Raw genomic sequence first — 12841 nt, forward strand, 5'->3', positions numbered from 1 at the left:
GAAGAATAAGTTGGCGGATAAAGAACCCGAAGAGGACGACTAAGGGGACAAATCGCACAACGCGAAGTTCCAAGATGCCTCCAAAACCATCAACGTCATCTTCAGAGGTGATGAAGAGATCAGTTCCAGGAGGGAACAAAAACTGCTTCTCCGAGAGATCATGTCCGTCGAGCTGGCGGTACCACGACCACTCCGGTGGTCGGAGGTTCCCATCTCGTTTTCACGAGACGATCAGTGGACCAGCTTCTCGGAGACCGGCAAATTCCCTCTGGTCCTGGACCCGGTGGTGGCAGAAGTCAAGCTCACCAAAATACTCATCGACGACGGAAGTGGTCTCAACCTCATCTTCGCCAGCACTTTGAGAAAGATGGGCTTGGACTTAACGGACATGCTCGTCCTTATCAAGTCTCCCTTCTACGGCATTGTCCTAGGCAATGCAACGCATCCACTTGGCACAGTGGTCCTTCCAATCACCTTCGGCACGAGGGAGAACTACCGCACTGAATTCATCAAATTCGAAGTTGCCAACTTTAAATCTTCATATCATGTCATACTGGGTAGACCGGCATTGGCCAAATTCATGGCAGTGCCGTATTATGTTTATTTATTTCTCAAGATGCCAGGACGAAGTGGGGTACTCACTCTCCGAGGCGATTTGAAGAAGTCGTATGACTACAACCAGGAGGCCATCCAGTACGCTTCGACTATGCGTGTGCCAGATGCTTCAGGAGAAGTACTCGCGGCCGCGCAACAACTCTCCCAAGCCAGGCTGGAAATCCCTACGAGGAAGGCCAGCAAGTCGAGCATCCAGTCGACCGGCGATGTGGCCCTCAAGAGTCGACCGGCGACGTGGCCCTCAAGACGATCCAGCTCCAGGAGGGCGACTCATCTAAGACCGCTGTCATCGGTGCAGGCTTAGATGAGAAATAGGAAATCGCGCTTGTCAGTTTCCTTCGGGCTAACTGAGACATATTCGTATGGAAACCAGCGGATATGCTAGAGCTGCCCAGGAAACTGATCGAGCATAGTCTAAATGTACACGCACAGGCTGTGCCCAAAAAGTAATGCCTTCGTAGGTTTGCTCAAGACAAACAAGAGACAATCAAAAGGGAAATAGCTAAACTCCTCGCGGCTGGCTTCATTAAAGAAGTAATCCATCTAGAGTGGGTAGCTAATCCCGTCCTTGTAAAGAAAAAGAACAATGAACGGAGAATGTGCGTTGACTACACCGATCTCAATAAGTATTGCCCAAAGGATCGCGGCCCGAACCTGTCTAAACCTTATGTTGCTTGCACCTTCGAGTTTCTGATCTCGGCGTCACCCTATCTAAAACTTACCACCTCTGGTATACCTCTCGATAGGCAGACGGTAAAACACCAACAGACTGACCTCTGTGTTTGAAGAACGTTATCGGCTGGGAACATGGCATCGCCATTTTTCTCCACGGCTGCGCTACCAGCGGCATGCAGGTAGTGCGGGCAGACTCCAAATCGTTCGCTCTGCCACCTCCGATTGGCGCACCGAGATATGCTGCTCCGGACTTCCAGTATACCGCGCTGCTAATCATGCCAAATTCTACGGGCAGGGTCAAGTCCAGTGGAAATACGCGCCCCCTTGTCGCTTGGCAGGGGTTCTTCTTGGCACCTTCTGCTCATCTTTTGCCCGAATAGCTTTCAATCCACGAACAAAATTGTCCACGCGTGAATCAGCAGCGGGAGGTTGTCGCACTCGGGACTCGTTCGATTAATCTCCTCCTCAAGGGTCCTCTTCCATCCCCACAAAACTGAACAAGCTTTACGGAGACGACGGAGTGAACACATGACAAAATTTTAATGGAAGGTACCTGGGAGAGCTGCACGAAGATAAGATATACAGACCATGTCTTGTGTATCTCAAAAGAAATGAGATACATAGATTATACTGGTGGGGCACTTCAAGGGGCTGACACCCTTGGATTGCGACATGTGAATCAACCCCTGCCAAAATATTTTTGTCTCGAATACATAAGAGAGCTACATATAGAAAAAGTTGAAGTTCCGGAATACAAGTGCCAAAATATTCCCAGCATTTTAAGAAGAAAGTGCTTCGGTGGTCAAGCTCTTTTGACGTTTGAATCCACAATTTAAATTAGTTTTCCTTGGTCGAATCCACTTATCTACAATTCTTCATAGTTCCTGAAGCGCAAGTAACACCCTGAATACTATAGGCATAATACATCCAAATAAAGTTCACAGAGTTCGTGGTGGATCGAAAGACTACTTCCCTCACTTGCTGAGCTGCTCTTGTAATAATCAACCAAATTTGGCAGCCAATTTCAATGTTGGAAACAAAGGGTAGTTAATTCCAAGACCAACAACAGCTCATTTGCGGTTAAAAGACTACTGTAGAGCAACCGGTAGACGGACACTTAACTGGGACCATGACTTCATGAAGCTTATTGAAAACACAGCGCATAGGGTACCCACCAGGTTTGTGCTGCTTCGTTCACCATACAAATATACATAGGGGCACCATAATAGCACACGTCTCCTTCAATAGAAGAAATAGTTTTTGAGACAATTGGACCGTTGGATTAAGATCAAATGGTTTAGAAGTCTTCTTCAACATTCCATCGCGAGCGAGAGCACCTTCCAGCTTTGATAGCAGCGATTGTCTCACTCTGTTCGCCATCCTTCCTCTACGCCTCTTTCGTCGCCTCGTTGTTCAATTGCCCCCCCCTCCCCCCAAAACACCCACACCCACGCACGTTGTGGTCCATTGCGTCTCTACCATCTTGTCCTCCTGCTCCCGACACCACGCCTTTCCTCCCAAAGAGAGTTCTTTCTAAACCCGGTAATCTATTAAACTCCGCCTCCTATCTGCACCGTTAATTCCTGTATGATGCTTAATGACTCAGAAATTATATTTCTTACAAAGTTTAGTCGAAAAGTATTTGATAGAACAATGTCTTAAAAATCATATTGTTGTCTTAACGTCATGTATTTGTACCTGGACGGAATAATTTGGGTTGACAGGCTTATCTCAGGAGCCAAGATCAACAAACACGATGACTAGTTAGTACCGAGGTAACAGTACATTTGCAAAGGGGGCAAACCAGCGCATGAGTTCAACGACCGCACTACCGGCAGTTCGCCAAGGTTTTCCCCGAGCCGCCGAGACCGATCGCGACAGCGCGGCGTGCCCCAGGCCGTAAACCGCAGCCCCAGCCGCGGCAGCCCGGCCGCGAGCAGCTTAAATACGGGGGCCAGCGCCGTTGCTGCTCTCCCCCGCCCCCACAAGACTCCAAGAAGAAATCAAAGCGATCCGGCAACGGAGACCCCCACGCCACGCACATCGCCTTGTTAAACTCAACTCACCCATCAGCCTCAGCCATCACCTCCCGCGCGCGCCGCCTGCAGCGCACGACGCGGAAGAGGATTAGCCGGTAACCACCCACCCCGTCGGATTTAGATTCGAATCAGATCCTCGCCTCGCCGCGCAACCGACTGCCTGTCTGGTGTGTGTTTGTGTGTCCCCGCACAGTGTAGCGCCGCGCCCACGCGCATCGAGCGAGGCGGGCGAGGCCATGGCGCCCGCCGCGTTCGACGCCGAGGCCGGCGCCACCAACGGCCACGGCGCCAGCTACGGCACCAAGCCGGCGCCCGCGGCCGGGCTCGGGCCCGGGGCCGAGGCCGACGCCGGCGCCGCCTTCGTGCTCGAGTCCAAGGGTACGCATGCACGGCAACCCCGCGCTCCTCCTCGTCCTGACTTCTTCCTCCAGCTTATTGAGGACGGGCCGGCCGGCTAATCTCGATCGGGCTCGCGAATCTGTCGCCGCTGGCTGCCTGCAGGGACGTGGTGGCACGCGGGGTTCCACCTGACGACGGCGATCGTGGGCCCGACGGTGCTGACGCTCCCCTACGCGCTGCGCGGCATGGGGTGGGGCCTCGGCCTCACCCTGCTCTCCGTCATGGCCGCCGTCACCTTCTACGAGTACTCCCTCATGTCCCGCGTCCTCGACCACTGCGAGGCGCGCGGCCGGCGCCACATCCGCTTCCGCGAGCTCGCCGCCGACGTCCTCGGTACGTACCCTCCATCGATCTCGGCAACCCGACCGAATCAACCGCCGCCCACCCACCACACGTCCCGCTCCACCCCGCGCCCCCACGTGTCCGGCGCATCGCCCCGCGACCACGAAGTGGGGGCGCGCGCGACAGCGGCATCAATGCCGTGCGCCCGCGCCCCAGCGCCCCCCCCCCCCCCCCCTGGCGTTTGTGCGCACGCCATGTCGCCATGGGCGCGGGGCACGCCACTGTACCAGCAGCCTCGCGGCGCTGGTGTCCTGCTTCTTCCTTCCTACCATTAAATTAATTAGCAGTCGGTGGTGCGTTGGTGAGCTTGCGGCGATTGAATTGCGATTTGTGTTTGGTGGACGCGCGCAGGGTCCGGGTGGATGTTCTACTTCGTGGTCACCGTGCAGACCGCCATCAACACCGGCGTCAGCATCGGCGCCATCCTGCTCGCCGCCGACTGCCTCGAGGTGCGCCGCCGTTGCACCCAAGAAACCTCACATTCATAAACCTGTCTGTTCGTGCTAGCTTGCAATCTCGGATTAGTTTACTGTTCTACTACTAGTGAGCTTGCAATTTGTGATGTCCTTTTGCATGTCGTCTCCATCCATCTTGGGCATATATAGTGGAAACGGTCGCGTTCATCTGTGCAAAGGGTCTGCGATAGAGATCACGCGTTTGGCTCCCCAAGTTTAGTCCGCCTCAGATGGCTGGCTCTGCTGAGTCGGCATCCGTTGCTTCAGAGGAGGACCAGTCTCTGTATCTCCACTGCTGCGACGACTTAATCCGCACGCACAAACTTGATAGGGGAAAGGCAGTTCACACCGGAAAATTCTTCAGAAAGTTCACACTAGAAAAAAAATCGGGAAGGAGGCTGTTCTTGGACGCATGAGTGACGTGCCAACGATTTGGCGAGGATAATTCGAAACACTGCACATGATGGCCGGATTGGCGTTGCTTGTGGGTTTTGCACCTTGTAGCATACCCAAGGATGTGGTAGCAGTTAAGAAACTCTGAATCTTAACGAACTTTACACCGTATAAATTAGGGGATAAATGTATGGCCATAGTAACGTGTGGTCGTCAGTTCATTTGATCCGATTTAAGTATCCAACTGGCAATGTAAGGTCCATTTCAAGATAGCTGATCACGTCACAGAAACAACAAACGTAGGTCGGCCTACTAAGCGCTGATGTGTCATTTTCTAGTGCTTACCGTTCCAACGCTAGGAGATTCGAACATGTGGTTGTTGCTGGCCTGAATTTCACACTGTGTACACTTCGCTGTCAAAATTCACCTCCTCTATTTTCCGAGCTTCGGATTTTATCTAGTAAGGAGATATTTCGTTCCTTTGAACCTCCGAGGTTATTCGACCTGAAGGTCAAATAAATAAGTAAGCTGAAACGAGAAAGCAACAAAGTCAAGCTGAAATCGGCCACGACAGTACAGATACAGTTCATTTTTCTGTAAGAAAGTAGTTCACCAGTTGATTTATCACACTAGGTCTCATGCTTTTTTTCAGTATTTTTTTTGCATGAGAAAATAATCAGCAAAACTATAGCATAAATAACCCTTGACTTATGTCAAGAAAATCAAACAAAGACCTGTTTTTTCTTTGTCTGCACTTTCTAATTAACGTTTCATGGTGCCAAAGCAGATCATGTACACGAGCCTTGCTCCCCATGGTCCCCTGAAACTGTACCACTTCATCATCATCGTGGCTGTGGTGCTGGCCTTCCTCTCCCAGCTACCGTCGTTCCACTCGCTGCGGCACATTAACTTCGTCTCGCTGCTCCTGAGCTTGGGTTACACCATCCTTGTGGCTGCTGCTTGCATTCGTGCAGGTAACAATACGGCCTGAACTCTCCTTGTTTCGTTGCAGACTCCACTATCAAATCCCGTATCTTCCAGAGAACCATGCATATGATCCTGATGGAGGAATTAGATTCCTCAAAGGCTAAAAACACTTAGGCTGACATATATAATTGACGAATCAGATGCCTTAAATCTACCGGTAGTACTACTTCTTGTTGTGGTTTAGGTGTTCCTTTGCGTATGACAAAGGAAACAAATTAAAGAGAAGATGCTATTTACAGCCGCAGCTTTTCCATTATGCTTCGATGCTTCGTCTGCATAAGCTCACCTGCAGTGGTGTGTCGACACCTTAGCGCCGTGGAATCGTTAGTCTGGCATGCTTCAACAGAACACAACGATGATGCTTAAAAGATGTCCATCGATCTCCTGACAGATGTACTGTTTACAATGGTCACCGACGGAAATGTCTACAAAATCGATAGTCCGATTTGAATTGAGAATTAGGGATGTTTTCGGGGAACATAGTTAAGGAGGCTCATGTCTGAGAATTTAGGTCTCTGAAAATTTTTTATAAGAATTTAGACATTTTTAGCTGTATTTCACATTTTTGACCTTCTGCCTGAGATATCTCTACTTGGGTCTCTTTGGGAGCAGCTCTGGGCGTCAGAACACCAGTTAGAATTTCTTTTAGCCAATGTATTTCAGATTATTTAACTTTTAGCTTCTGTTTCGCTAAGTAAGGTGTACTCCATTGCGATCGTTAACTTTCCTAGAGTCTGTTTAGTGTTTAACTACGTCCACATTATCGACAGGCTTGTCCAAAAACGTTCCTCCGAAGGACTACTCGCTAAGCTCCTCCAAGTCCGAGAAGACCTTCGATGCTTTTCTATCCGTTTCCATCCTTGCCTCCGTCTTCGGCAATGGCATACTGCCTGAAATCCAGGTAATTAACATTGCGCATTCTGAGCTACCTGACTGCATAGTAGTACATGACACCTCTTGATTTCTTGTTAGAAAATTAAGTCAAGATCTATCCATAATTTCATTGCTTTCTTGCCAAATACATTTCTTGTCCCAAACAGAACGATATTGGGCTGTAGAAAAACTGACATTACGGGCTGGGCTCCTAGTGTGCATCGAGCTTCCATCAGAAATAGGCTTATAAACAGAGCCCAGTTAGAAATCTTCCCTACCGGCCCAACAAGTTTGAGCTCGTTCGTGCCTGCAGGCGACGCTGGCGCCACCGGCGGCGGGGAAGATGATGAAGGCGCTGGTGCAGTGCTACTCCGTCGTCGTCTTCACCTTCTTCCTGTCGTCGATCACGGGGTACTGGGCCTTCGGCAGCCGCGTCCAGTCCAACGTGCTCAAGAGCCTCATGCCGGACTCGGGTCCGGCCCTGGCCCCGACGTGGCTGCTGGGCGTGGCGGTCCTCTTCGTCCTCCTCCAGCTCCTGGCCATCGGCCTCGTCTACTCCCAGGTGGCGTACGAGATCATGGAGAAGGGCTCCGCCGACGCGTCCCAGGACCGGTTCTCCCGCCGTAACCTCGTCCCGCGGCTGCTGCTCCGGACGCTGTACCTGGCCTTCTGCGCGTTCGTGGCCGCCATGCTGCCCTTCTTCGGCGACATCGTGGGCGTGGTCGGCGCCGTCGGGTTCGTCCCGCTCGACTTCGTGCTCCCCGTGCTCATGTACAACATGGCGCTCGCGCCGCCGCGGCGGTCCCCGGTCTTCCTCGCCAACACGGCCGTCATGGTCCTGTTCGCCGGCGTCGGGGCCATCGGCGCCTTCGCCTCCATCCGCAAGCTCGCGCTGGACGCCGGGAAGTTCAAGCTGTTCAGCAACAACGTTGTCGACTGATGAACACTTTGAAAGTAGTAACGTGTCTCGAGTGGAATGTTACAGCAATTCAAGTGCGTGCATAGCCGATCGAGATGTGTCACGCACTGTGAACGTGACTAGTTGGGTGGCATTGCGTACGAGTATACTAGGCAAGTAGCACATGAGATTTAAGGCTCCGTTGGGTGGCATTAGTACTACCATGACGTGAAAGCAGGGAACAAGTTGCTCCCCTTCCCCTTGGTAGTAGCCATGAAATAAAACCAGGACGTTACACTGCAGGTAGAGAAGAAGGGGAAGAGCTAGTTGGGATGCAGGCGAGGAATAGCTTTTCCGGTCAGGAACAGCACCCTCGCCGTGCCACTGCGCATACATGATCCGAGACCCCGAGAGCACCGCATGCATGGACGGAGAAAACGAGAGCGACAGGCGACAGGGCCAGCGCGCGCGGCACACACACAGAGCGACAGTGGCCATTGAGATCAGTGAGATCAAACGTGTTCCTCAATAATCAATGAATCAATACGAGTGGCCTAGCTAGCTGGTCTGGAGGATGAGATTGTTGGGAGCAGCTACCGATTTTTTCCGAGCAAATTGATGGACGTGCAAGTGTACAACAGAAGCTGGCCACAATGAGGAGGATGGCCAAACCAACCACGGTAGCACACATGCATGTATCTAGCTAGTGATCCTTCTTTGATATACACCTCACTCTGGAGTGCTGGACACTCTACACTTAGGGTGTGTTTGGTTGGGCCGTGGCTTTTGCAAAAGCTGCTGTGAGCTGTGGGCTGTGGAAAAACTGCTATGAAAAAGCTGCTGTGGGAAAAGCAGAAGACCGTTTGGTTAGAGCAGCTGTGAGCTGTGGGAAACTGTGTGCTGTGGGTGAAATACCTGTAATACCCCTAAAGGTTTGTGGGACTGTCTATGTACCAAAATACTCGTATAAACCTAATATGTTCACTATTTCGCATGTAAATGTATCTTTTGGAAAGAAAAATATTAAATATTCTTAGTTTTTTATCTATATGGTCCACATAAATAGAGCTGTAGCAATTACATAAGGTAAATGGCTTATAAAATTATGATATATGTCAACATAAGCTTAGTGTTTGGCAATTCTGATTATTTTCGGCCGATTCTCTGAGGTGAGTGGTAAGATATTTGAAGTGCTCATGAGACTGTCAATATTTTATTTATTTACTAAATACAAGGAGATGTCAATAATTTTTTATTTTTTTTATCTTGAATAGATATACAATACATTTACAAGAAATTAAAATAATAATTAGCAGTCAATCCATACATCAACTTTGCACTAATGATCCATTAACATATCTAAAATCTAATAGTGTCGGGGAAGGGCGGCGCGGGGCGGGGCGGTGCGGGGTGGCGCCGGGCGGGGCGGCGGGGGGGAGCCAGGGCGGGGCTGCGATGCGGCGATGGGGCGGGGTGGCGGCGGGGCGGGACGGCGGCGGGACGAGGCGGGGCGGCGACGGATCGGGGCGGGGCGGGGCGGCGCCGGGGTACTAGGGCGAGGCGGCGACGGGGCGGGGCGGGAGGTGCGTGTGGGACGGGGGATGGGAGTCGGACGGACGGGAGGAATAGAAGCGAACCATTTTTTGATAACCAGTGGCAGGTGGGTAATTTTTTACCCCAAAAGCCACTGAAAGCAGAGGGAAATATGCTTTTGCATTTGTACTACGGTGAAAGCTGCTTTTGAGCAAAAGTACCTAGGGCGTTTAAACTCTTTATTTAGCTTTTAGCTTTTGCAAAAGCAAAAGCGGGTTGAAAAGTCCAACCAAACGCACCCTTATGCACCCCGGTGGCAGCCTGCAGCCCTCTGCTTGCAGTTTGTAGCACCGGACACGGGTAGGCTAGCTGCAGCCACGGAACTGTGGTAGAACTCACGCCCACTGACTGTTGCTTCCATGGGGACGGAGCCGGCCGCGCACGTCGTGCTGCTCGCAAGCCCCGGTGCAGGCCACGTCCTGCCCATGGCCGAGCTCGCGCGGCGCGTCGTCGCGCACGGCGGCGGCGATGGTGGTGCCGAGTTCACGGCCACGCTCGTCACCTACGCCAACTTCTCCTCGGCGAGCCACCACTACTCCTCCACGCTCGCCTCGCTCCCGCCGTCCGTCTCCACCGCCGTTCTCCCCGAGATGCCGCTCGGCGACCTCCCCGCCGACGCCAGAGTCGAGACCCGCATCTTCACCGTGGTCAAGCGCGCGCTCCCGCACCTCCGCGACCTCCTCCGCTCCCTGCTAGCCTCCCCCGCCGGCGTCGCGGCTTTCGTCCCGGATCTCTTCGGCGCGTGGGCGCTCGAGGTCTCCGCGGAGCTCGGCGTCCCGGGCTACGTCTTCTGCACGACGAACCTCACGACGCTGCACTCCCTGGTCTACATGCCCCAGCTCGACGAGACCACCGCCAGCGAGTTCCGGGACCTCCCGGAGCCCATCCGGCTCCCGGGCTGCGTGCCGCTGCGCGGCGCCGACCTCATCGACCCTGCCCAGGACCGCAGCAACCCCGCGTACTCCCTCGTGGTCGAAGTGGGGAGGAAGTACCTCCTCGCCGACGGCTTCGTCGTCAACACCTTCGACGCCATGGAGCACGATGCCATAGCGGCGTTCAGCTCGTTATCCCACGATGGCGTGTACCCTCCGGCTTATGCGGTCGGTCCCTTCGTCCGTACGTGCTCCGGCAGCGAGGCAGCAGACCGCAGCTGCCTGCGGTGGCTGGACGAGCAGCCGGACAGGTCGGTCCTGTACGTGTGCTTCGGCAGCGGCGGCACGCTGTCCACCGAGCAGATGGCCGAGCTTGCCGCGGGGCTGGAGGCGAGTCGCCAGAGGTTCCTGTGGATGGTGCGGTTCCCTAGCGACAAGGGCGACCACAGCGCGAGCTACTTAGGTGGCGGCCGCGGCCACGGCCACGAAGACAGCCCGCTGGGCTACCTGCCGGAAGGGTTCGTCGAGAGAACCAGAGGCACGGGGCTCGCCGTGACGGAGTGGACGCCGCAGGTGGAGGTCCTCAACCACCGCGCCGTCGGCGGGTTCCTGTCGCACTGCGGGTGGAACTCGATGCTGGAGGCCGTGGCCGCGGGCGTGCCGACGCTGGCGTGGCCGCTCCACGCCGAGCAGAGGATCAACGCGGTGATGCTGTCCGAGCAGGTGGGCCTCGCGCTGCGTCCCGGGGCCGGCGGTAAGGGGAAGGATGGGGTGGTGCCGCGGGAGGAGGTGGCGGCGGCGGTGACGGAGCTGATGGTAGGGGAGAAGGGCGCCGCGGCGCGGAGAAGGGCGCGCGAGCTCCGGGACGCGGCGGCGGAGGCCTGGGTGCCGGACGGGCCGTCGCGCAAGGCGTTCGAGGCCGTCGCCGGCAAGTGGAAGAAGGCTGCGTCCGCGCGAGCTCAGGCATGCGCGCTACCTGGGTAGCTTGCGCGCGTATGACTCGCAGATTCTTTCATGCGCGGTGATGTATGCTTGGTTGCGGTTGCGACATGTGGATCGGTGTGTGCCTTTAGTTCTCCGCTGCTGCGTCTCTATGTTTGCACCATCACCTCTGTATGTGCGTGTCGTGTGTTTCGTGAAAGGGCCTTCTTTGTATGTGAAACAATTCCTACATGAGTATTACATTGACTGCTCAATTTAGAACGACAATGGTTGAGCTGGCAGGATTGCATAAGTTAGGGCGTGTTTGGCAGGGCTCTGGAGCTGCTCTGCTCCAGAACTCTAGGGTGGAGCAACTCTGCTCCGGAGTTTTTGTGGTGTTTAGCAAGATTGGTGTCCACAGCTCCAAAAAATAGGTTTTTTGAGTGTGGAAAGACATTCTTATCCCTATTTATTGAATGTATGTTTGTTGAGCATATTTCATCAAAGAAAATTAAAATATTCGCTCAAGTTACTGAGAAATGAGTCATTGTACTCATCAAAATTACTAAAATATTACAAGACCATTGTCTTCATCTAACCTTCTAAACTAACATTAGATTCTAATTCCAAGCTAGAGAAAGTGATGTTGCTATTCTATCATAAAATCCATCCATGGTAAGAAAGCTTGCTTCAGTTGTTGAATCATCAGAGGCATGTGGTGACACTGCATACTTGTTGTACCTATCAGGGATTGTAGGCACAAAGTCAGGATCTTGATCAAAGTTAGCAAAATCCACATCACCACTTGAGTGCTCACGAATGAAATTGTGGAGGAGCATAGTGGCAGCAACAATCTTTTTTTGTGTGCGCATGGCACATTTAGGCATTTTGTACAAGATTTGCCATTTCATCTTCCATAGTCCAAATATCCGCTCAATAATGTTACGAACAGACGAGTGCACCCGATTGCACTTCTCTTTTGGACCATTAGGTTCCATACCTCTATGCCACTCGGGCAAATGATATCTTTCACCTTTGTATGGAGCCAAGTATCCCGGGCGGTTAGGATAGCCTGCATCTACAACATAGTACTTCCCTTCTGGAGGATGTGAAAGTGATCTTCATCTGCCTCAAATGCATGGTACAATACACTTGTGTCATGGTAAGACCCCGGTTGACCAGCAGCCACATAGGTGAAACGCATATCAAAATCACAAACAGCAAGCACATTTTGAGTAGGAATGCCCGTCTTTCCAATGTACCTGACTTGTTCATCAGGTGAAAGAGAGACACGAATATGAGTGCCATCAAGTGCACCAGTGCAATCCTTGAAGTGTGGATATGCTCTTTATCATTCCGAATCCTCTTGTGGACGGTGGGAAAATTAGGACTGGTTGGTCTCAAGTAGTGTTCAGCCATCGCCATCACACAATCTAGCACCTCATGGAATTTTCTACTAATAGTTTCACCTGAGTGTTTGAACCTGTTTTGGCCCCTCCTATTGGACTTATAACCGGAACAAATGAAGAGGAAAATTGCAAGCATCTCATAAGTATTCATATGTTTGGATGGTTGTAGCCCGTACCTCTCAACCAATACATCATGAAGATCAATGAATATTTCTTTGTTCATCCGAAGCATTTTGTGACACTCTCCTGGTGTATTCATGGTCTCTTGTAACCATCCAATTCCAGTTTGAATTGATACTCTTGGTGGAGCCTTGTGCAAATACAAATCACAATAGATCTCAGCAAGTTTAGCACCTTTGGTGATTATGTC

General features: G+C 52.4%; 2 protein-coding genes across 2 annotated transcripts; both read left to right on the forward strand.

Moving 5' to 3' along the window:
- The first annotated feature begins 3273 nt into the window (after positions 1–3273).
- On the forward strand, positions 3274–7934 carry LOC112891346 (probable GABA transporter 2). The gene is made up of 6 exons (XM_025958178.1): positions 3274–3707; positions 3831–4061; positions 4422–4519; positions 5706–5892; positions 6676–6806; positions 7092–7934. The coding sequence occupies exons 1-6, from the start codon at positions 3566–3568 to the stop codon at positions 7716–7718; spliced, it is 1416 nt and encodes a 471-aa protein (XP_025813963.1). The 5' UTR covers positions 3274–3565; the 3' UTR covers positions 7719–7934.
- A 1615-nt stretch (positions 7935–9549) lies between these two features.
- LOC112891404 (hydroquinone glucosyltransferase-like) lies at positions 9550–11337 on the forward strand. The gene has a single exon (XM_025958250.1). The coding sequence runs from the start codon at positions 9629–9631 to the stop codon at positions 11123–11125; it is 1497 nt and encodes a 498-aa protein (XP_025814035.1). The 5' UTR covers positions 9550–9628; the 3' UTR covers positions 11126–11337.
- Positions 11338–12841: the final 1504 nt, after the last annotated feature.

The sequence above is a fragment of the Panicum hallii genome, chromosome 5, assembly GCF_002211085.1.
Source record: "Panicum hallii strain FIL2 chromosome 5, PHallii_v3.1, whole genome shotgun sequence".
NCBI lineage: Eukaryota > Viridiplantae > Streptophyta > Magnoliopsida > Poales > Poaceae > Panicum > Panicum hallii.

What these genes read in the sequence shown, in the direction of transcription:
- LOC112891346 (XM_025958178.1), top strand. Translation starts at nt 3,566, where the DNA reads ATGGCGCCCGCCGCGTTCGACGCCGAGGCCGGCGCCACCAACGGCCAC. An exon ending in TCGCCGCCGACTGCCTCGAG is followed by an intron (nt 4,520 to 5,705) that starts GTGCGCCGCCGT and finishes GTGCCAAAGCAG; the next exon opens with ATCATGTACACGAGCCTTGC. An exon ending in TGCTGCTTGCATTCGTGCAG is followed by an intron (nt 5,893 to 6,675) that starts GTAACAATACGG and finishes CATTATCGACAG; the next exon opens with GCTTGTCCAAAAACGTTCCT.
- LOC112891404 (XM_025958250.1), top strand. Translation starts at nt 9,629, where the DNA reads ATGGGGACGGAGCCGGCCGCGCACGTCGTGCTGCTCGCAAGCCCCGGT.